Consider the following 25,454-nt stretch of genomic DNA (forward strand, 5'->3'; position numbering starts at 1 on the left):
AGGCACCATAGATGAGGTGAAACTCAGACCCTCCTGTTTCCAGGACCAAACATACCGTAGTTGAGATGGTCACAATACAAAGCAACACATTTTCAGAAGGCTTCAAACTTGCCTTTATTATAGCATGCATGCTTTTTACACATTCTTTTTATGCAAAACTCGTAAGTTTGCACTTTACTCATTGGTCACAAAAGACAAAGTGCTTTTTGGAATAGGCAGTTGCAGGTTTCTCTTATTTATCTTCCTTTCTTTCTTGGTTTCTATGTCAACGACCCTGGTAGGAAATTCATTCAGGGCTAAACATGGATCCTCTTATCAAACTTCTCTCTGGCTCACAGAAATCGCTGTAAAACCTCTTCCACACAAACACGTGGCCCCCCACGTTTAAAGTTCACCGATTTCCTTTTGACCTCACTCCTTTCAGGTGCTCAACCTGTTCCTTGCCTTGCTGCTGAGCTCCTTCAGTGCCGACAACCTCTCAGCCCCGGACGAGGACGGGGAGATGAACAACCTGCAGCTCGCTTTCGCCCGCATCAACAGGGGCCTGCAGTACGCCAAAAAAGCCGCCTGGAGCTTCTGCTGCCACGTCCTCCGGCACCCCAAGACCACAGCTGAGAAGAAGGCCATGATGAAACTCGTTGCCCAGAACCCAGGAGCCCTCAACAACTGCGTGAACAGCCACACCGCGGCCGAGCTCGGCAAAGACACGGAGAACCACAAGGAGAACCGTGCTGAGGATGGAGTGACTAGAAATGGAGAGAAACACCCAGCAATTACGGATGATGATTTTATGACCAATCCTGACCTGTCCATTTGTGTTCCTATTGCTGTGGGTGAGTCAGATATCGAGGAGGAGGATGAGGAGCAGAGCACCTTTACAGAAATGGAGCAGGTAAGCAAGTAAAATATTTGTTAATTTCAGCTTATTAAATGCCCTTTGTTCCCACCCCTGGTCTGGATCCATGGCTAGTGATGCAAATGTCCTATGGCTTAATCCTGCCTTTGATATGCTGCTAACTTCAGAAGAAGTTACAGATGCATATCCAAGAGCAAAATTCAGTTTCCAACAAGAGAAATTTCCTTTCTTTGTATTCTTTGCGCTTGTCTAGATTAATTCTTCTAACCAGAGCAATTAAATCCTTTCTCACACAGCAGACTGGTTCTTTTCCCTTTCAGCTGAATCATGGGAATGCTACAGAACAAATCTTAGGTTAGTGAAGGATTTTTTTCAAAATGGGCACTGTCTTGGTTTGATTTGTGTAACAAGAATTGAGGGCCAGGTAATTCTCTTTAAAATACAATAAGACAGAGGATGATATAACAAGGTACCAGAGAAAAAGAGAAGATGTGTTATCATTTGTATTCTGACAAGAGGAAGTTACTTGCCTCCTCTTTGGTGTGACATGGCAGATTTTCAATTCTTTTTCAGACCACTCAGTAGTAAAGACTGAAAAATCCTGTGCAGTTTGAAGTGTTGTGTGAAATGAAAAAGAAACATCTTCAGGGGAATGCTTTTCTTTCTCTCCTTCTCCCTCTCTCCCTTTTCTACCAGCTTTATCTCTCAGCTCCACACACCATATCCAGTTAATGTTTTCCAGACCCTCCAGCCTTGATCCAGCACCTTCTGACGCTGGCTGAAACCAATGGAGTTCAGCAGGCACTGGATCAAAGCTCCTGCTTCAGACCCAGCAGTCAGGAGGGATCCTCGATCTCATGGTTGAGAAGAAGAAAGTTTGAAAACAAAATAGTTGTTTTCAATAGAGGGAAGGATGTCGTAAAAAAGCTCCAAGGAAGGACTCTGTGTGTCAGGAGCTGGGCACAAATCAGCTGCTTAAGGTTAATTTCTGCTGCTGTGTTGTGGAAATCTCTTCAGTGTCAATGTGTCACCAAAAAGTCTTTCACAGTGATCATCTCACTGGGGAGTGGAACAGCAAGAGGTCAAAAAACTTAATCACAAGCTCCACTGTCCAAATAGAAACCTAGGTAACAAAAAGACAAGCCTGCAATTTTTGGTAAACCCTTTTAGGGGGGATTTTTTGTGTCTGTGTAGGGACTATTTTATTGAAACAATCTGTGGATCAGTGTGGTAGTATGAATAACATCTAGTTTTCCTCTTTGAAGTCCTTCTCTATTCCCCGGCTGTATTTGAACCAACAGCAGAGAACATTAGAAAAGTGAAATAGGAATGCAGTAGATGATGAAGAGAATTGGAAAAAAAAAAGTAAACTTCATGAATTCAGATAAAGAGAGTTTAATAGGAAAGAAAAGAAAGATATTCTAATAATAGTGGGACCAGAATATGCAAAACAAGTGATGCTCAAGGCATTTGCTCACCACTTGTTGATCGATGCCCAGGCAGTTCCTGAGCAGTGGCCCCTGGCCAGCTTTCCCTCCAGTTTATATACTGAGCATTTATTGTCATTCTCAATCCAAAACATGGCCCTGTACCAGCTACTGGGAAGAAAAGTAACTTTATCCCAGCTTAAACCAGGACTGTTCCTTAGTATCAGGTGAGCTGTAAATATTGCCTAGTGTATATGTGGATAATAATGTATAAATATGCTTAATTATGGAATTCTGGGTTTGGTGATTTTTTTTTTTTTTTCTTTTTGGTCTTTAAAGATGCCCACAGCTTTCTGCTATGTCTGACAGATGGTAACAATCTCAAACAATCTCAGATTTTTTTCTTCACACTGAAAGCAAAAGTTCATTGAAACTTTGCACTCGAGTGTCCATGAGGTCTGGAAGTGTGTGCCTGTGCATGCTCAGGGGTGGGTGTTGCACCACTCTATCATTGCTCTCTCAAGATAAATAGTAACATTCACGAGATAAGTCCCAGCATAGGGCATGGAGGGTTTGGGATTTTTATGTCTTAATGTGCTTTAGAAGTGTAGAAATGCAGATTTCTCTTTAGCTGCACTCTGTAAATTAGTGCAAGAAACAGGTTATCATTATTTTATACTGTATATGTGGAATTAGAGCTTTTCTAAGATCTATTAGAGTCATGAGAGAAAGAGCTGATGTAGAAAAATAGGCATTTCACTGAAACAATATTATGAATAAAAGTTGATTTGGAAATATTAAGAAAACTCCTAACAGTCTCAATAATATTGAAACATCATCACGTGTAATAGAAACATCGGGGATTCAGAGTGAAACCAAATAGGGGGAAACAAAACCCAGTAGGAGAAACAAACCAAGATTCTGCTTTCCCAATGTATCTTTTAATGAAATTCTCAACAAACATTAGAGGAACATTGTCGCATTACCACGAGATATTTGGATTGCAGTGAAATAATGTGGTTCACTGCTGGCATGTGCATTAAACAGAAGGCATGGAGTAGAGAAATGAATTAATTAGCTTTGTCATTAGTGTTTTCCAGGCTTGGAAAAACAGCTGCTGCAGGTCACTGCTGTTCCCCTGTGCAGAGCCCTGATCAATGGTTTGCAGTTTTTATCTGCAGGTCTGAGAGGTCTTACTGCTGAAAAGGTCCAAACAAGCAGCAAGTTCATATATCCAGAAAGCAATTTTAACAAATTCCTAGAGGGGAAAATGTGTGTGTACGAGGCTGTTCCAACTCAAAAACTCAAAATACATTGGCATAATAAATAAACAAAAATAGGAAGAAGCTTAGCAGCAGAAATTATAATTGTGTGATGAGCTTTGCATTTGCTTTTCTGCAAAACCCTAATACATTTGCACAGCTGTAAATATCTCCAAAAGGAGCAGAGCCATGAGAAAGCAGATGCCAACAAATTCAAAGATCTGTCATTTTTACTGGTACCCATTCCAAAGATGTATGATCTCTGGACTCAGAGAAAATTTCACTTGATCAACATGTGGGTTACTGCAGAAGAAATTATTGGATCTGAAGGCTGATATGAAATCCCAATTCCCTGGATATTGCATTGTGGGATGTTACAGTGGGCTGAGCCTTTTACCAAGGACATCCCTGTGGGACTGTGGGGAATAAATTTCCTCACTCACTGCCGGAAGCTTTAATCCTGCAAGCCCCAACTCCATGGGTGTCCTTACCTCCTCCCCTCCAGGATGTCCAGGATAATGAGATTAGAGCTCCCAAAGGAAGAACAACTTGAACAAGAGCAAAATTTACATGATTTTTACATTATTACACTGAGAGGGCACAATTAGGGTGAAGTATCATTTTGTGCAGAGGGCATCACGCAGAAACCAAACAAGAAATACCAAGGGTATGCTAAACATTCAAATCTATTCCAACTTTCCCCTAATTACAATCCATATTTTTGCATATTTCAATATTTTAGTATGTACAAAGGGAATGTGTATGTGCATTTACTTCTGAGGAGAAGACAATGTACCCTGCTTCTCTTTAAAGTTGTTGGCTGACCTGGAACTGAGCAGCCCTTTGGCAGCATTGCCAGAACGTGTTTTCCTGCTCCTGCAAGTGGATTTTGGTGCAAGAGCATGGAAAAGGAAGTGACAGGAGATGCATAAAAAGGAATAATGTGGATGAATGACTCTGCAGTGCACAGCTAGTAAACCTACACGACTCTTACACACCTTTTACACATTCTCTGTATGTTGAAGGCCCCAGACCAGATATCCTGTGCTTCCATCAGTCTGACTTGTCCAGTCTAAAAGAGAGAGGCTAAAGGGATGCTGGTCTCAGGCAGAACCACAAAGTTATTGATCTCAATGGTTTTAGGGTGAGGATCATCTCAGCTTACAGGTCCTATTACCAGAAAGGGTAATTCCCAGGTTCTTCCCAGAAAGTCACAAAACTACTCTAAAATAAACCATTGTGGCTATGGGAAATGAGCCCCAGAGCATTGCACACGGCAGCTTGAAATTTCAGATGATGAGAAAACCTTCTGTGACTGCACATTTTCCTCTGAGTAATAGAAATGTCTAAGTTTAAATTTCAGCTGCCATTTCTATTATCAAAGCTTGCACTGGCAGCAGCCGTCTTCCTGAAAGCTGCCAATTTGTGGCACTGTCATTGGGAGAGTTTTGAAGGGGTGAGCCCACCTGGTGGCTCCCAAATCTCCTTTGATTGCTGAGATGCAAGTGGGGTGCTCTGCCAGCTCAGAGAGCCAGGGGACATGTACCTGTACCTGTAGCACACACATCCCACAGTGAAAGGATCCAAACAAAAAGCAGAACAATGAAAGTCAGAACTGGCACAAGAAATGGGAAGTGAGGCTGAGAAAGAGCTGCCTTGAGCTAAATTAATTTGTCACTGCTGTGTGATATGTGTGTTGCTGCTGGTCATTGCAGCATTTTAGTTTGTGTCTTTATCTAACCCCTTCTCCTTTGCCTGTTCATAGTGCTGGGGAAGTCTCTCCCTGTCAGTCCACAAGATTTCTTAAGGATTTAATGATTTTCACCTCATAATGAGAAAAAAGAATAACGCTCTTTCAATTTTTTATCTGTATTTGACATGCAAAATATGGGTTTTCCCAGGAGGAAAACAGCTCCCAAGAGCTCAGTAGCAACCACAGTAATCTACTGGCTGCATCTTCTCGAGGTTTTTTTTGGGTTCTCATTTTGCCTTCCTAGATGATTAAAATGTGGATATTACCATCTTGAGCCTCCACAGAGTGTCTTGTAATTGCTTTATGACCATTTTTCATTTGTGGCACCACCTTTCAGTCCCCAGAAGAAGAAATAAATAGATTATGGGGACAGCAAGGTGATGAGATGTGGATACAGTGGATACAGTCCAGCCCAACTAATGCAATGGATTCTACAACAACATATCTGCAATTTAGCTACATTGAAAGTTTCAGACATCAGAGGGGTTTGTACCATTTACATTTGATATCTAAGTGCAAAGCTTTTATCTTTAAAAATTTCTGCTTTAGTTTTGCTTCCCTTTCAAGTGGCCCACAGCTGTAGCCCAGAACAGTGTGTGCCTTTTTCACAGTGACATCACTTTTTGGTTCAGAGGAATCCTGATAAATGGGCCTAAAGGAGCTTCCAGATGAGTAATGCTGAGTGTCCTAAATCAGCCCCCAAAATACAACATCCTGCACTTACAGTTAACCCTACCTTGTACCTATTACCACAGCCTCAGTGAGGTTCAGGTTTTTGGGCTCACTGTCTGGATCCTTTTGTTCATCTGTGAGTTCCTACAGTCAGGAAATTTTAGTAGTACTACCTAAAGAAATGGCTCTTCCCTTTCCTCCTCATTTGAGTCAGTCCAGCAGTGTTGTTACATCTTTCTGCCCTTCCTTAAATTGAGTTACTACATGTGCTGCCTTACTCAAACCTCTTGTTCCTGGCCACCCAGCATGCCACTGAGGAGAAAACCCACGCTGCAGTGGCTAGTGGCCCTGTGGCTCGTGGCCACATCTCACACTGAGCCTCTCTGCAGTGACAGAACCCGGCCAGGACGCCAATTTTCCGCAGAGATCACACCTTTGTGCCTTCGCTTGCAGCGCCGTGCCGAGCCAGCAGCACTTGCCTGCTTGTCTCCAGAAAATGCCATTATTGATTTGTTCCGAGGCAGTGGCTAATTGGGTCACACACAAAGTGCTGCCTGCCTGCTGCCGGCACCCAGCGCTCCCCGCTGCCCAGCCCGGCCTCGGCTCCAGGCACGCACGCCCCGGGAGCCCTGCCTTGTCTTTCTGCGCTCCCAGTTCCCCCCACAGCCAGTTTGTGCCATCCCGAGGAGGACTGGCCCGTTCTCTTGCCTCAGGCTCACCCCTGGCTCTAGGAATCCTTAACTGCAGAGTTGCTGCTGTGTCTCCTGGGGCTCACCTTTCCCTGACCTGGCAGGGAATATTGCCTGCAGGGCTGTGTTTGTCACGGCCTCTCAGGCTTTCCCAGTTTCCCACCTGCTCAGCTCCACTTCTCAGTGGGATTTCCCTAGACCACTCTGGGCACAGCAGCAGCTCTGCTGTCATTTTCGGGATGTTTGGATCTGGGTCTGCACAGAGGACCCAAGGGCTGGGCAGTACCTGGATTTTGCACTCTGGATGGGTATTCTTTGCTCCAGAGCACACTTTGCTCTCTCAATCATAAGTTTTTTTTTTCTCAATTGACAGTTCTCCCCCCTTGTATACCTTTGTCTGGACTTCACCAAACACATTTCCCAGGGAAAATAGGTTTCCAGCTGTAGATGAGTAACTGTCTCTGTACACATCAAAGATAGAGCTAGCTGCTCTCAGTCTCTATTCCATTGGTGCAGTCTCTGTACTGCCCTGAAATTGATCAAAAGCCCAAGTTTTTATTCTCTTCTTCCCCTTATATATTTCAGAATTACTAACTCATTTCATTTGACAAGGTGAAACTATTTCTGATGGCTTTTCTTCCAAGTTTCTACCAGTAAGAGATTCATATTTTGATGTCGCAGAGGACCATTAAAGTATGATGGTTTTGCTTTCTCATAGCACTGAGTCAAGGACTACAGCTAAATTCTGCAGGGAGCCTGTAAGTTTATTTTAGCTATGATGCATCATTTGTAAGATGGGAAAAAAAAAAAGAATTAAATTTCTCAGGTAACAGAAAGTTCACCATCTGTATGTGGACCCACATCTGTTTCCTTTGTATACAGTGGAAATTTTATTGTACCGTTCCTGTTCATTACAAACCTGCTTCTAAACCTGAAGGGATTCTGTAAAAGCCAATGGAAATATTCCAGGTTGATGTAAGTTAGCAGAAATTATTGAAAATTAGTATAAAAATGCCAGTGCACAAAGATTTTGTTATAAAAATGTTTGTGACAATATCTTATGCTCCTAATAATTCTAACACCTATAAATCAGAGATACCATGAAGCCATGTGTTTATTTGACAGGGTACATTAATTTCAGCATTTACTGCAGGAAATATACTTTGCTGTCAGGAACCCTAATACCCTTTTCAAACAGTATTTATATTCTGTCTGTTTGCAGTTCCAGTCTGTGGGACACGTTCTCTCTGAGTGTAACTGGATAAAATACCATTGAATCCTGTTGATGACTCCCCAGTTCTCACTGGGAGGAGAGTGAGCCCACGTGTGTACATGCATGATGCACACAATAAATCTTACAGCATCCTTCTTGTCACCTTTATTTGGGCCAATATTTTTCTGATCATTAAGTAAGATAACAGGGGGGTTTCCTTATTTTTCTGTACATAGTTTGCCTGTATATATCACTTCTTAAGCCGTATGTTTTGCTTTCTGTTTCTTGAAAACTGTGTAGAACTAATTATTTTTGGCAATAAAAGAGAACATTTCTGGATTTATTGTCTTCAGAAGAATAGCAGCAAGGGCATTAGAAAAAAAGAAATGGGACTGTAAATCCCAGCAGCAGATTTAAAGCACCTATGTCCTCATCTTGGCTTCTACATGTAGAAAGGAGCCTGTGGTTATTTTGTGGCAGCAGAGTGGGGCAGAAACTCCCGTGTCAGATCTCTGCTGACGTGACTGGAGCAGTCACACCACAAACAGAGGTTTTAGGGTGCTTATTCAGTTCTCGGTGCCAGGCAAACATATTTGTCCACAGCATAATGCCTAAGGTGCAGGAAACACAGGGAGCTGATGGAGGAGAGAAAGGAAGGAGGGGGGAAAAAGCCAGGCTGGCATTGAAAGAGCCGATATCAGGCGCAGCAGAGTTGACAACACGCGTTTGGACAAGTGCCCGGACCCGGGACTGCGTGTCAGTCAGTCACAGCTTGCTGGATGCCATTTCCCAGTATCCATGTCCCTCCCCGGAGCAAAAGGCTGACCAGAAATGAGCATTTCTCACTGTTTCTCCCTTTGATAAAGAAAATGCTGACATTTAGCATTTTGGACAAAAAGAGCAGCAGCCAGTTGCCCAACAGCTCCCGTGCCATGTGAGGCAGTGTGTTGGAGGGGTAAAACTGCTCCCATTAATTATACTCCAAAATAACACTTCAAATAATTATTATTTTGTTGCTGTTGCCTGTAATAATATGAAATTTTCTTAATGATCAAAATATTAACATCTTAATTGGGTGAAAGGTTCTGGGTTATTTCAGGCACTCGCACTGACTGCACTCCAAGGCAAATTTCCAAAATTTAAACTTCCATCAGAGAAGCCCATTAGTTTGAGTTTTTCATATTATACTGTGGAGAAATCCCAATTACCGAAAGAAACATAAAGTAGATTGTGATTAAACTTCAAAATGCAATTTAGCAGAAGGTATTAGCTTGAACTCTGAACAATGAACACTTACGAAACGCTTTCACTGCCTATTTAAGCCTATTGAATTGATAACAGTATAAATTAACTTTGGCAGTCCATCTTTTTGCCAAGCTCTTCCTCTCAGACAAGTTTTAAGAGTCGACCCTTGGAATAATGAATTTCTGTTTTATTATGGGCAGTGTGTTGCTCAGTGTGGTAAAAGATCTAGGGCCAGGAAGGCAGAAGCCATTAGAAAAAATAAGCCTTACTCTTCTGCAGCCAGAGTTCAAAGGCTTAAATATTCTGGATTAATCCAAGAAGGAACACTGCTGAACTGCTGCTTCTGAGGGATGACATTTTGCAAAGCATCCAACACTCATGCAGAGACCAGCAGTTAGTGGCTGTGATGAGGCTTGTCTGGCAAAGTTTTAGTTCACCTTTATTCAAAATAGAAGAAAATACCAGGTCAGGCTGGTTCCAGGGGAGTTTTTGCTGTTAACATCCTCTGCTGAGAAGCTGTGGTTTCTGGCCAGCCCTAGCCTTGGACATCCTGAATTGTAATTGCCAGTTTCTGTTAATTTTATCCAGCTAAGTGCTCACAGGTGCATTATTTTTCTAGAGCAGGTACTGGAGTTTTCTTTACAAATACCTTGTGACATTTTTGGGGAAAAATGTCTTTCTTAGGTCAAGCAGGAGGATAAGATCTGTGTTTAACTCACATAGGTGTACTTCAGACTTCCATGCCCTTATCTCTGACAGGTGACAGCACACACAAAAATCACCTGGGACCTAAAAACATCCAAGTTAGAGGCATCATCTACCCAGGGGCTGGGCAACAAACTCTGCTTTTTCTGAACTCAGGGATTATTGTGTTTAATCTGTTTTGCCCACGTGGCTCTTATGCATGTGTTAGTGATTTGGATTTTTATAAGTGTGGTTCCTATAAAGGCTGAGTCTTAAAGAAAGTGAAAAATAAAAAGCACATGGATTCACAGAGCAAATGCGAGCAGCACCTTCTAATTCTGATGTTTTACTACTCACTTTGCACCATTTTGTTTCTGGCTTATGCATAGATGACAAGAGAAATGACAGGGAGGGGTGGATAAATGCTGCAAAATGGAACAAAAATCAGTGTACTAAGCTGTGCTGTCTGGCTGTTCCTGCTGAAGTGGAATGATGGACCAAGTGCCAAAGGATGGAGAGAGGGCATCACCAGTCTCAAATAATCAGGTTTAGGCTGTCCTGGCTTTGTCCCCTCTATGAGGAATTTGTAGGTCTTAAATGATACATGTGTGTGTCAGCCTTAAGGTAGGACTTGACACACTTTACACTGGTATTGCAAATGTTGTAGTGTGCCAATAAAATGCTCTTGTAAATGAACACAGTGTAGCACAAGTCCTTTTGTGTCTCAGCTATAATCCTAGCGCTGTGATGTGGTATTGCTGCAGGTTTTCCTGTGATTTCCCATTAAACTGAGTAGTGGCAACTCTGCATTACAGAAGCAATTATTCAAAGCAGGTTCGAGAGATCCTTAAATGTGCACATTTAAAATTGACAGCTGCACTCCAGCCTTCTTTTTTTCCTAGCAGAATAAGTGATACTAATCTTCCCCTTCTCATATTATGGTAGTAAGGGAATTTTCCTGATATATTTGGTGATCTTTCTTCATGCAGAAAGATAAATGCACTGATTTTGTTGGTGCTACAAGGATTTACATTTATTTGTGAAAGAGAAGAACCATGATCATAAATGTTCTGTTCTGGTAATAAGAACCAACTATTCATTTCTCCAGTTTGTGGTTATTTATTTCTCTCCCATTTCAGCTCAGATTTTTCAAGGCTTTTCAGAAAGACTGAATTCAGCATATCTGAGAGTTGTCAGCCCGACAGCTCCGCAGACTGCAGTCTCCTGTTTACTTTACACACGAAACAAGTGCCACCAAGGCAGTAATGCAAGCTCACCATCTTTCAGCAGCTCTGCAATCTGCTTGCTTCTCCACTTATGTGGAGGTAGTATATAAACAGTTCAGTTTTCACCATCATTTACTTGTTGGCTTCTTTGCAGAGGAAGGGTGCCAGTTACTAGATGCAAACTGTTGCTGAGAAAGGGTGCCAATTGCTACCAGGCACAGCAATTTTGTGAAATCCATAGTTGTCTGCAAGGAGAAACACAAACATCAACAACCACCTTACAGAGTAAACAGCCCTCTTGTAACAATCCCTGTCACACTGCTGAACAGGGTTTACTACACATGAAAAGCTCTGCAGATTCCCTTTATGGTATCCAAAATTTGGGTATAGGAAACTTTGCAGGTTAAAATGTGTTGTCATCTGTTAAAGGAGCTGGATTTCTTGAGGAGACTCAGTGTCATAGCATCACTCGTTAATGAATGGCTGAAGCAGAGACTCTTCTGTTGTCATACTCCTGCTGCTCCTCTGATCCCAAGGTAAAGGAGGATTCCCCTGGCATGGCCCAGTGTGTGCAGGCATGTATGTGGGGACCAGGACAAGCCTCCACTCTTGAGTCTGGAAATGTCCTGAGCAGGTCATTCCTGGAATGTGACTGCAGAACTCAGACACCCCTGAATTCCTATTAGTGTCTCAAAAGTGGTCTTCAAGGAGGCAGCTGGATGCATGAGTATGGTGGGGAGTGGATACATGGCATCAAAGCTTCCCAATGCATTGTGACTGAGTTAAAGGCAGTTTGCATTTGCACTGTCTCACCAGACAAAGGGAAAACCCTTATCCTTCTCATAAAATAGTAAAATAATTAGCTTCATCCATCCACATCATTTTTGCTCTCTGGCTCTGCAGTAACAATGGCAAAGAAGGAGGGCCCCAGAGCCAATTCCCATCTCTTTCCTCCCCACCTGCTTGGGACAGGAAGCTTCCTGCTATCAAAGGATTTGCACATCTTTCTCACAACAGCCACAGCCAGGGAATCAGGGAACAAATGTCACAAGATAGGGTCATGATCTGGGGCGTGAGAGAAGCATCAGGAGAACCCATTTGAACTGATCACCATCCGAAAGGCAAGTCCTGGGATCCTCTTTCTAAATTTGTTTGCACAGAATGGAAAAAATGATATTTCCATGGGGAAGGAATAAAGTGAAGCCATGCTGATGACAGGTATTTGCCTTGTTTTGCCAGCAGCAAGTCCTCTTTCCAGAGGAGCGGCATTTGCACTAATCCCCGTTTGAGCCTGGAACAATTAGCTGATCTGTGCTTTTCAGACACACAACGCAGTGTGGAGCTTTTGCATTTATTTGTGTCAGCAAACAACTATGTGGGTCCGTGCACCAGCACTCTTGAGATGTCACCCAGATTATGCCCTGTTTCCAATCTGGTAGCTGCTTTCCTGGTGCTGCAGCTGGCCTGCAGCGTGAGAGGGGACAGCACTGTCCACCCCCCTCCATGTGCTAATCACTGGTATGGTGTTGGCAGATCACCTCTTTTTAGGGCCCATGTCAGGGCAGAGGTGAGCAAACTTTTCGTTTATGCTGAGGTCAGTCCTGGGCTCCGCACCCTCCCTTTGCATGCACAAAGTTTTAGTACCATTCAATGGTTTTACTTTACAAATGAAAAAAGAGACTGAATTGATAAATATTAACATAATGTGTATTGCCTTGGCAACGTGGCACTTGATACAAAAATTAAACATAAATTATGTAAACCACCCACGGTGGGAAGCTGTACAGGAGATAGACCTGCTGCCGTTGCTGCCAGAAGAACAAATCATCTGGAATAAGGACAAAGGCAAACAGCCCGAAGTTAAACAACATAAACCAAAGGCACTTTTCCCCAGACAGGTCTCTGCTCTCAGGTTTTCAGGTGCTGTGTGCTGGAATTGAGACTATTGCATCTCAAGAGAATTGTTCACCAGGACTGCCATTGGCTGCTTGCAAAAACTCCATTGAATCCCTAACACTCCTTTTGGGATCAGTCTACACTACCAGATTCTTTGGAACAGTCTATTTCTCTTACTCATTTCCTCCCAGCTTATAAATTTAGAAGACGAGTCTGAAAACACACGTTGATGAACCAAATTGTTGTCTGAGCACATGTGCGTGATGCCCCCATTGGATATTTTGCCAGGATATATTAATCAGTTTTAATTAACGTTAACTCATTGGATACTTGGTACAAGTGTGATTTCTGGGAAGAAGCCAGGACCACATTTCCTGGACTTGAGTCTCTATGAAAGTGTTGCTAAGTCCTGGTACCACACAGAGGGATTAGTAAATAGAGAATTGGTGTAAGTTTGGCATTTGACTCTAGCTTAACACAATAATTTGCTTAACAATTAGAATATTATCAGATCAGCTGAGTTACAGGGTCTGTCCTCTTACAGTGCACGGTTTCCAGTGAATCTGAGTGCACAACCTTTCTGAATAAATGAACTTGAGACGCCACCTCAGATTGTGTTGCACTTTCAACATGAAACGATTGTTTCTGCTGTTCCAGTGCTATAACCAATATCATGCCATTAAGATTACTTGGTACTAAGTTGAATGCACATTGCATTAAAAAAAAAAAAAAGAACGTTTTATGGCTGAGTGCCTTAGTTTTGTGTACTGTGCCTTCCACATTGACTTCTCTCCTGAATATTAAACTATTTCCAAAGACAAAGACTGCTGAAAAGCCTTAAAAAGTGTTACTTTTTGTCAGAGACACACCTGTTACCCTGTGGTTATTGGCCTATGAAGATCAATGCTAATGTGTGACAAAAAAATTTGTAAAAATTGTATGTAGTACCTTCCTATGCAGAGGGTATAAGTTTGGACATGCATAATTTGATTTACTAAAGTTAGAATATATTTTAGACCACATGCCCTCCAAAGCAGGAAACAAGTAATTTGATTTTAAATTAATTTCCTAGAAACACACAACGACATTTGAAAATACTGTTAGAAACCCAACAGTCCAAAAATATTTATACAGAGAGCAATTTGCTTAACCAACTGCTTCCTTTGTGTCATTTGGTCTTTCAGATGGTTACATTTGGAATAAAGTGTTTTTCTGCTCTGGGTACCTCTTGAGGGACTTCCTGTGGTGATGTGGCTTTAAAACTGAGGCAGGTAGTCTGGGACTCCCTGGGGAAGGGAAATTTGCTTAATACCTGAATAACACTGAATGTCAGTCAAGCCGAGGGAAAGGGAAGAAAAAAGCTGGACAAATGAAAGATAAATAGGTTTAAATAATTACTATTGAAATCTGGTTATGCTTGTAATTTTTTTCTCAGCATGGAAGTCCCTCTGTAAGCAATTCAGCACAGCCCTTTGAATCCTGCTGGAGTTTTATTAATATTTTAGTAGCTGCCTTAGTAATGGCATGAACAGTGGTAGTGCTGTGATGAGCTGTGGAGTTTTCAGTGAAGTCCCCGCCTTAGGTGGATCAATAAAGCCACACAAACAGAGAACCTGGGCCTCCAGAGGGAGGGACTAACCCTGCAAACATCCTTTCCTCTGCCATTAGTCCTGGGAGAACTTCTTGAGAGCTCAGCAGCAATAATCACCGCTCCAGGAAGAAGCGGCTGGATTTAATGGCACCACGCTTTCTAGCAAGCACAAGGTCCAGTCAAATGTGTTTACTGAGAGAAAAAATTATTGCAGTGCTTCCAGAGTCCATCCCCTTTCAGGGAAGTGCTTCAGAGTGTGCTCTCCTTTCAGCCTGTGGTTGAGCCCCATGTGCTTCAGTGGGTGCAAAGTAGCCTTAAGTGTTTTGCTGAATAGGAGCCTCGTACATTTGCGTGTTTACCTGCAGTTTCTCCATATCTATTTTCAGATATCTTTTATCTTTTCCAGTGAACTTTGCATTTTCTTCCCCTTCAATGTGTATCTTTTCTTCTCTGGGCGTGGGGATTTTTCACACAGTTTCAAGCAGACTTGTAGAACAATATTGGGTTTCACCCTTGTGCCTTTCTCCAGCTTTTACATTGAGTGTCACCACCTGATTCTGAATTTTCAGGGTACACTCCTTGGTTATTTGGCAGCCACCTCTCTCTGCGCCTCAGGTCACTGGAGGAAGTTTGTGTCTCAAAATCAGGCTCAAAATGGAGATGGCAAGGGAATTTCCTCCCACCTCAGCAACAAAAGCTCAGAAAAAAAAGTTGGTCTATTTCTAGGTCTATTTTCTACAGCCATATATCTTGGCATATCCAAATTGCTAAAGCTCAAAATTTGCAACATAAACTTGTGTTATCTCATTTCTTGCCATTTTCTTTAAGATGTCGTCCCCTGATGAGAATAGTACAGGCTGTTTTCTCTTCTAGCTGGAGAGTTCTCCTTAAGAAATAAGCATGCTATCAAAGAAAAAGAAAATAAACCCATCTAGGATTATTTCCAGCAGGAAAAGCAGCTGCAGCTGAGGGGGCAGCGATGCCAAAGCCCAGGCGTCCGGAGTCAGAACTCTGAGATTTATGAAGAGTTAAGTGAGTTGCACGTGGATAAGCAGTTGAAGGCTGAGCCACCACCTCCAGTAGGGCAAAAAGAGGTAACACAAACAACTTTCCTACCTGATACTGCATGAAATTCATTGCACCAGCTCCGTAGTGCATGCCACTGGTTTATGTGGGGTTTATGTGTGTAAAAATACATGTTTGTCAAGGGGTAGGAAAGCAATAGTGTGTAATAGGTATTACAGTCTTAGTAAAGAAGAGAGAGGATTTTGTTGTTATAAAAATAATTGGAAAGCTTGGAAAACGTGCATTATAAATTAAGATGGAATTGTAAGAGGCTTTTTGGGAAAAAAAAAAAAAACAAACAACCACAAAATCATCCATAATGCTACTGTCTCATTTTAGGAGAAAATGCGCGTGTGATTTCCCACTGAAAAGCAGCTCTAGGAATGGCATCTGCTGACTTGGCAGACCTGAATGTTGAGTTCACTGGAGGGCATCTGCTCTCTGTCACAGATTAAAATTTCTTTTCTTGTCACACGCAAGAAAGGTGTGACAATTTAAGTAGCTGATGTGAAGGTACTAAATAAAAAGCAAGCCTTGGTATTATTTAGTTGATTTGGCCAAAGTGCTGCTCATTAATTGTTTCTTGATGTGTACACATTGACATTTATTTTCAAGTTGTAGGATGATGTTGTCCTTATAAACATAAATATCAAAAATAACGTGTTTGTACTGTACACTGAGTGACTCCAGGCTGTGTAATTGCCTGTATTCTCCTTGCTGACTTGTTAGGGGTTCTTCCCCTTCAGATTTAGAATTTATTGATATAGCATTGCCTTTATTACTAGAGATTGATGGATTCCTCTCTTTGAAATCAAGAAATTGAGGTTTGGAATGTCCTGGGAGTTTGGAGAACTCCACAGCTGCTTGAGATTGGAACCAGGGATTGTTGTGTGGGACAAAAATTGATGAAAAGGAAAGGATGGCACAGTACTCACACACATCACACCTTTCCCAGTTCTGCTGTAAAATTGCCAGCAAGTTTGTGTCCAGCAGGAGCAATCCCTTGAAGAAATTTTGACAGGATAAGAGGAAAAAGACCCATTCCAGAGCCAGGGCTCCCCTTCTCCAAGCCTGCTGATTCATGTTGTCATATGAGTGGAATTTACTGAACTAAATGTAGACAATCTTCATCTGGACTTGTCATCTGAGGCCTCTGTTTAGACAATGTAGGCAGGTAAATGTGTCTCCAGCTAAAATCAGCATTTACATTAGGTCAGATCTCATAAAAGTGCCCATTTCTCTCCATTAACTATAAAGGGAGCACTTAGGTTGCACACTTAGGTGAGATAAATTCCACTCACAGGAACCAGAAATCCTCCAGCCATGAAGCCTTTCTTTAAAGGGCAATCCTTGCCAGAGTACTTCTTGGCATATTCGTATTCAGAAAGAAAACATCCTGAATTTAGAGGAAGGAGACTTAAATATTTGATATCCTGGTCTCAAGAAAAAAAAAAAAAAAAAAAAAAAAAAAAAAAAAAAAAAAAAAAAAAAAAAAATTATGTATATTTAGCAAAGAAGTACAAAATTTTCGAACAATGTAAAGAAGCATTATAACTAGAAGGAATTAGAAGACCATGTCAGGCATTTTTCTCTCGGGGGATTAGATATCCTTCATGTTTAAATATCTTTTCAAGACAAATGGACCCTGTGATCCTAACAGGGAAGCCAGAAAACTATGTCCTTCTTTAGTGCTATAACAAAATGTCATGATAAGTCAGGAACATTCTAGCCTCGATATATTCAGCAACATCGTGATAAAGAAATAATCCCCATTTCCTCCCTCAGCTTTCAAAGGGTCCTGAGACACAAATGCCACCTCTCTATAGCAGAGTATAATTGATTCTATTTGCAGCTGCTTAGAAAGAGGTGGAGGAACATGGCAATAATCCAGGGATGACTTGAAATCAAACGGAAGTTCACACGAGGCTATGAATGCCAACACAAAAGAGCAAAGCCCAAAGGATGCTATTTTGGAAGATCTCGTGTGGACATTACATACCCACGGTCCCCCTGTGCAGAAGTGATCTTTGTGCCAGCACGCAAGGACGCGCTCGTCATATTTTTGATGAATGTCCCAAGAAGTTGCAACTGGCCAAATAAAGCCAACAACTGCAAGGGAGTAACAGATTTGGTATGCCCAAGAGGCAGGGCTTTCAGTGATTGCCAGTGACAGGAAATGCTGATGTGTCTGAGTGAAACACTGCTGGTGTCAGTAAAGGATAGATTATAGGATTAAAAATTCATTCAATATCAATCATCAGAAAGGCACCGTAGAAATAAAATCATTGGTGTCACAGACAGAGAAGACTCTGGAGTACAAACTGGTTGCTTTCTCTGCCAAAATGCTGACCCATAAAATATTCACACAACTTTGTGGAATCTGGCTTTAAATGGATCAGGCAAGTTAGATTTCTTCATTTACCAAAAATAATTCACTTGCTAAAAAGAAATATCTCATGCCTGGGTATATTTCCTTAAATACCAGCCTTTTCTCACCTTTTTTTCTTCCCTTTCAAAGTGCCATTTCATTACAGTCTTTTACCAGTTTTATCCATCAGTCTCTTTGTATGAATTAATATAATTTACTTTAATAGACTGTTGCTTGCTTCCTATTGTCTGGGGTTTACCCCCTGAAGTCATGCACCATTGTTCTTTCATTTCATCAGTTATTGTAAATTAATATCTCTGAGCCATTTATCTGCCTTTTTTTACCTCTTTCTTTGCAACTCCCTCAACTGTTCCTTTTCGGGGTTTTTTTGCCAAGAAGGAAGCACAGTATTCCAGAACTGTAAAAGAAGAAATAATATCTCAGTATCTAGACATGATGCTTTCATACGGTTTTCTACATTATTATATCCCACTGCAAAAACACATCTATTTTTTTGTAATATTACTCCAGGTTTCCAAAATGTCCATTGAAATTTTCCTGTAACTTGCCCATTTGTACTTTTTAAAATCATGTCCCATTTTGTTATATTCTGTCCATGTTTCCATTCTCTTTTCCCTTCTGCTTCCTCGATTTCAATACTCTCTCCAATTTAATATTATCACCTAACATGAGGATTGTATCAGTCAAGACCCCTTCTGTATGTTTAGTGAAGATAATGCTGACCCTAATCCCCACAGATTTCCTCCTCTGAAGGGAAAGTTTGTGCTATATTTGGGTCCTTAGAATGGCTTTGCTCCACACAGCAATGGGTGAACCTGAGCCAATTACAATTTATTTTAAAAGTAGGCTTTTCTATAACATTCATCCAACTGTTTTCTTAAGGTTTATATATCATATGTCAATTTGATAGATTAAGGCTCTGATTTTCAGAGGTGAGGCAGAGAAGAAGGGAGGTAAGAGGGCTAAGCCTTGAGCAAACATCAGCTTTCGATGAGATTTCAGCATCTCACTGCTAAAGGCTTTTTGAAAAACACTTTCAGATCAATTTGCTGCTATTACAGGCACAAGCAGTGGGTGTGGAAGCCCTGTCCGGGTACTTAAAACAGTCACTCCATCAACAAACACTTTAAAAATTGCCTTCTGCAGCATGAATTTATGCACCAGGGGAAGACCTTCCAAAGGGGTCTCTGATAGATCCCTTGCCTCTGCCTGGCACACTTCCTCCACTCACCTATTCCAAGAAAGAAGGAGGACATTCTGTATTTGTCCTTTTTGCCTTCTTTTTGAGCTCTTTTCACCCTGTTTGTGCAAAGTTCTCTTAGCACACAGGAGAATCACCTCACTGCCTTTATGTCTATGACATTTCACTCCGAGTAAGCTCTCTCCTCCTCTCTGTCTTTATTTAATTTACTTTAATCACAGGCTGCAGCAAGTGTTTAGTGATCTGTGATTCCCATGATTATTCCCTTTTCCTCCTCTCTCAGCTCAGTGTTGTGTTTACTTATTGCTGCTCTCCTGGGCCGTTTCCAGTTTTCCATGAGCATTCACTATTGATTGCTAATGATGTGTTAACTGGGTGTATTGGATCCCTTTATGCTCTGCAGCGTGCCTTGCCTGGATCTGCTGGTTTGTGTATTTATAGGCTTTCTGGCTATTTCTCTACTTACATTTATATTAATTCCAACAGGCTCTCCCCCTTCTTGTTATTGATCCCCTTGTTGGATGATTTTAAGAAGTGTTTATTTTCTTAGACAACTGAATTTTGATCAGCTACTTTCCCCTCATCAATTGCTCTTGTGTCCCTGACTCTTCCCTGAGTTCATGAAAACCTTCTTAATTACTTTAACCTTTCTGGCAAAGAGTAACCTTTGCTTTCTTCCCAGAATCTTCCCTAATCTTTTCCTTCTCTCTCATATGTCTGGCTCCTTTTTCTAGTCCCTGTTCAGACCCTCAAACCTTCATCTACTGTTTTCTGAATCCATGTTCATTGTCTCTTCTTCTTTGAAGGCTTTTCAGAAGAAAACCTGTCTGTTTGCCTTGCATGTTCCCCACCTCCCTTTGACACTGATGGATTCTAATATTTCCTGGAAACTCCTGATAAATAACTAAATAGTCTATGATAATTTCATTGTATTTTGTTCTGTGAATTTCCTAACCTGTCTCTGCTAAATCCAGCTCTCTAGTTGAAAATGTTATCAAGCTGACATTGCTCTCACTTTTTTTTTTTTTTTTTTTATTTCTGGCTACTGCTAAGAATTACACCCAACAAAGCTTCTCTTCTCATTGGAACCCCTATTTTCTACATCCTACAGCTGCATATGATTTAGGACTATTTCAGTGATCTCTGTTTTGACATCTTCATAACAGAACACGTAATGACTAAATGCGTTCCCTGATGAACAGTATCATAAAGTTCCGACTGTGCTAGAACTTGGGATGACATTTTTTCCACCATCATACACTGTTGTGAGTCTGTAGGAAATGGGCTCTATACAACAGCTGCATTCTGAATATGGCTTTTCAGAAGCTTTATCCGTATCTTGGACCTGTTCTGTTCTTTCTGTTCTCTCTTTTTAAAAGGTCTCTTCTCAGTTGTTTGCAGATCTTTTGTGTACAGCATTAAAAACCCTAGCCAAGACTATGACCTTCTGGATGCTGCAGCTAATTGCAAACAAGTAGCTTCCACCCCCTCTTGCAAGCACTGCTGGAATGTTCAGTCTTGCCCATTTTACCCCAGGTTCAGCATTTCTCTGAATTCAGCTATAAATTTTGCATTGACTGTGTATGCTGGAAAACAGAGGACCCATTTTCACATTAATAATAAATATATAAAGCTGTGCCTAGTCTCTTACTCCATCACTATCATGCTTATGAAAATAATACTTTATCTGTACGTGCCATCTCTCATATAACTATCTCACAGGCTGTTTAAAAGCGTGGGTAAGTATTATTGCCCTCATTTTTTAAAATGAAGGCAATAGTATTGCAAGATAAAGCACAAAAGCTTTTAAGTGGGAACTCAGAGAAGAGAGTAAACCAGTTCAGAAATGACACACTCTCCTGCTTGGAGCTATTTGTCATTGCCATGACCCATACCAGCTTTGGTATTACCTACTTACACCAGATAATGCTCTAATACATTCAGAAACAAACTGGATGCATTAGAGCATTATCTGGTGTAAATATCAGGTCTTTCACTTTACTGGCCAAGCTATTTAGCTTGTAAAATTTAAAAGTAAATCAAGTAAAATTTAATTTTGGATTAACAAAAAATATAAATCCTTTATTTTAGCTAGCAAAATAAAATAGGGGAAGACATTTCCTCTTTTTTTCTAAATAAAGTGTCTTGATTCTGTTAAAGGAAAGTTTAACCTGAAATTAAATTTCTATTTCATATTTGGGTGACTTACTGAATAGTCTATCATATGTCTTTTAATCATGAGTTCATCCTTCAAAACAGATTTTGAAAATAATATATTCCCCTGAATTTTTTTTTACCCAGATCTGCTTGAGAGCTCCTGCTCTAAATAGATGAGACAACCAATGCTTCAGGGAGTGGGAATATTCTTGCCCCATTTTGCAGAGGAGGATCTGAGAAACACTGAATTTAAACAATGCACCTAAGATGATGGTGTCAAATATTTCAGGAAAGTGGTAGAGCCCTTGAAACACTTCTAAAAGCCATGTGCCCCTCCTCCTACATCACCTGGAGATCACAATGGTGTGGCAGAAAGACAAGGGGCCATGTCATGTGCTGAGAAGAAGTTAGGTGAGGGGTGAGACAGGAGGAAGAGCCCTCTCAAGATATTTGTACTTCAGCTTCCTGTGGCTGGACGCTGGAGGAGAGGCTGTCAGCAGGACCAGAGCATGGTCCTGACTGAGCAGGTGCAGATTTCACCCACCAGCTGTGGGCGAGGAACCTGAGGAATGAGGCCCAAAAGACAGGAACCCAAGGCAGGTCATCCAATTCATCCTTCAGCATTTCAGGAGATAGGTCCCACCCAAAGGTATGAGCCTTCAGGATGTCAAACTGATGAAATCCATCACTCCAAGGTTCCACCTACCATTAATTAGAGCAGCTTGGTCTAGTGGAAGGTGTCTTGGCCCATGGCAGGGGGGCTGGAACTGGATGATCTTGAAGGTCCCTTCCAGCCCAAACCATTCTAAGATTCTGTGATTAATATTCAACGGCTGCTCACTCCCTTTCTGTGGTTTGCTTCTCTTTTGTCTCAAAAAGTAAGTTGTGTATGTTAAGTTGTTGTTGTTGACGGGTCAGCCCCTGGTCTCAGGGTGTCACCAAGGAGTGGCACCTTGGGAAGTGCATGGCAATGTCTCTGTTGTGGTGGCTTCAGCTGGGGTGCTCATTAGTGGAATGACAACCCAGATACTTCCTTCGGGGCAACTGATCAATTTGTTTTCCACATCTTTGCTCTTGTTGGCAACAAGCTTGATGAAATCAGTCTTTCTGAAGGCAGCACAGTGGATTTGACAAACCCTGCAGAACTGCTGGAGCAGATCCCCGAGTTTGCTGAGGAGCTGATGGAGCCTGAAGATTGCTTCCCTGAAGGTAAGAACCTGCATGTTTCACTGCAATGCTGGGGCAAGAAACCTTCTTTTCTCTTATTGAACATCCCCTGACCTTCTCACCATGTTGCTCTGATTGCTTGCAGTAGTATTTCACTGGATGCACTTTGTTTCTTAGGCACTATAAGGCTGCAAACACACACTCACAGTCCCTTGTTACCATTAGTCTTTGGATTTCCAAGGTGAGATAAGCCAGGAGCATACTCTAAAATGCTCCACAGCTTCTAAAGCCTTAGGCTTTTAAAATTGTAATTTGTGCCATAAAGGGTGGTTTATTTGTTTCTTTGTTTTTTTAAATGCTGATTTTTGTCATTTGGCCAATGAAGATTTTTGACTTCCAATATATGTGAATGATCAAATTTGGCAAAGAGCTGACCAGATCAGGATGTTTCCATTGCTTAAATGTATCCAGGCAGTTCATAGAATCTGTCTGGAGAGTTCATGAGACTCAGGGACTCTCTTCCATTTATTTTAAAGGGTGTCAAGATTAGCACATCCCGTAACTTTCATCTAGTCAGAGAACTGCTATGTAAAGGGTATTTAACATAATTATCTTAGATAACAACAGACCACATTTACATATCTCTTTTAATACTGAAATTCACCATAATTTTATTAATATTTTAACACCAGCCTGCTCCAAAACACAGATGTAAAACCCAGCTACATCAGAAGATCTATGTTAAAATAAATATATAAAGTAAATAGCATCCTGAGTTATTTCTTCTCAGAGTGAGTTCTATTCCAAATATTATCTCAGTCAAATTTTTTGTTTTCCTATAAGTCTGTGTTGGGAAAAACAGGGTTAGCTGAATGTAAGAATAGTCCCTTGAAAATTCAAGCATTATTATAAACAAAAACAGAGCAGCTCAGATGGGATCAGACAGAGATGATTTGCTGGGTATATGAATGCCCCTGAAGTCAGCAAAAATGTGCATCTCTATCTCTGTGAGAAAGATGATTGAATGAGGTAAGGGAGCCCTGCAGGGCTTACAAATGTCCCTAGGATCTAAACATTTTTTTGGCAGCTCTGCTTAAAAGCAGTAGCCAAAAATTAATGCAGTTGACAGAAGAAAGCATGGTGTAACTATTCAGGCCTGTGCAATAACATTTTGAAATTAGATCTGGTGTTTTCATTCTTTCACAATATATTTCTTAATGGGGCTGGTGAGCAGCAATCTCTGTTGTGCCCTGCAAAGTGATTATGTTGTAGATGCTTAAACAAGCCAGTGCTGTTCAGATGCCAGTTTAGAAATTCTGAAACTGTGGTTGGCCACTACCACCATGCAGTTTTCTAAAAGAAATGAGGCAGACACCACACAACAAGTTCCCAGTGCAGCAGCACTCTGTATTTTGATCTCTCTTAAAATAACCAGACCTACCTGAAATTCCACGGTGCAGGACCACAATGGAACCAACCCAGTTTGTCATATCTTCCTCAGTGCTGTCTGTGAGATGCAGGGTAGCAAGCAGGGCTCTTCTAGATGGATCACTGGAAGTATTTAACCAGCTTTGAAGCCTGCTGATCATCCTGGCAGCAGAGAAATGCAGAAATGAAGGCACTGTGGCCTGAACCCCAAGCTTGCTGTGGGTTACTTCCACCCAGGTTCTGGCTCCTGCCCTCTTCCTCCTGAGCACCCCTGGTCCTGCATTTTGTTTTTACTCCTAATCTCTCTTAGTTCCTCACCAGTGCATGTGCAAGTCAAAGCATTTTTCTCTTCTCCCAGGATGCAGCCAGCTGAGCCTTAAGCTCTAAATGGGAATTGAAGGAGAGCCTGCTCCCAGCCCTCAGCCCAGTGCATGGTGTCCAGGGACACCTGCAGGTTCAGGTGACATCCTCCTCAACACATCTATTTCCTTTCCTGTGCAGTGCATATTATCCATGCACATTTTTCAGGCTTTACTGTTTTGGCTAAGTGTGATCACATTGCTCGTGGATTTGGCAAAAATGCACAAACACAACGTGATTATTCGCTCATAAAATTTCAAGTCAAATTGCCATAAACTGAAAGTCCAAATGATTCTTACAGCAACGACATTAACATTAGGTTTAATTTATGCAGGGAAACAAAGTGTTTTCCTGTAATCAACTGCTAATAAATATTTCCAATATTTTTGCCCAAACTTACTATTGCAATTAAACCTCATGCAGCTGTCACTTCAGTCTAGTTTAAAACCAAGTAAGCCAACAAACAGCAGTCTAAGTCTAGCTGAGATGACAAGACTTTAAACTACTAAAATGAAAATATATAAAGGCGTGCACTGGGCAGGTTTATCTAGTCCTGCCTTTACTGACTTTTTATAAAGAGATACAACAATATTTGGTATATTTGGGAGTATGAGAGTTAATATTAGTGAAAGAAGGGGACTATGTGAAAAAAAAGAGGGAGAGGGGGAGGGTTATTTTCTTAACTTCTTTAGCTATCTAAATTCAAACTATGACATTTCTCAACACATCCAGCGTAGGTTATGTCCTGAACAAATATGTTCCAGATTCAGGCCCTTTTTTTTCAGATAACAAAGGCAACAAAGATAATGCATGTTCTTGAAATAGTTGCTGAAAGTTTGCTGAGGTCACAGTTTTCCGGGAGTTGGGTGACCCAGATAAGCCATAGGTCGTTTTTCTTGGGGAGCCTTGTTAATGTGTTATCATCTCAAAATAGCTTTGATTAGGGTCAACAGGGAACATTCTTGGGTCAGGAAATGTGAAGGCAAGGTAGGGTCACAGGCCTGGCAGCTAGCAAGTATTGCTGGGAAGAACCTGATAGAAATGGAGAGACCATTTCTGGTTGCCAGTTGATGGGAAAGGGACATTTATCCAATGCCAGCTATTTGGGTACTTTTTCCTCCAGATGCCTTGCAACACTCCAGTCCTGTTACCTCCATTGGTATGCGCTCTCTG

At 41.4% G+C, this 25,454-nt stretch overlaps 1 protein-coding gene across 1 annotated transcript in view; it reads left to right on the forward strand.

Moving 5' to 3' along the window:
• Positions 1-25,454, forward strand: part of LOC128786511 (sodium channel protein type 5 subunit alpha-like) — a 207,029-nt gene that overhangs the window by 136,384 nt on the left and 45,191 nt on the right. The window contains exons 18-20 of the mRNA XM_053939812.1: positions 425-892; positions 15,450-15,608; positions 22,415-22,535. Coding sequence (XP_053795787.1) covers positions 425-892; positions 15,450-15,608; positions 22,415-22,535 — 748 coding nt within the window. The remainder of the gene's footprint in view (positions 1-424; positions 893-15,449; positions 15,609-22,414; positions 22,536-25,454) is intronic.

Source organism: Vidua chalybeata, chromosome 1, assembly GCF_026979565.1.
Source record: "Vidua chalybeata isolate OUT-0048 chromosome 1, bVidCha1 merged haplotype, whole genome shotgun sequence".
NCBI classification, from domain to species: Eukaryota; Metazoa; Chordata; class Aves; order Passeriformes; family Viduidae; genus Vidua; species Vidua chalybeata.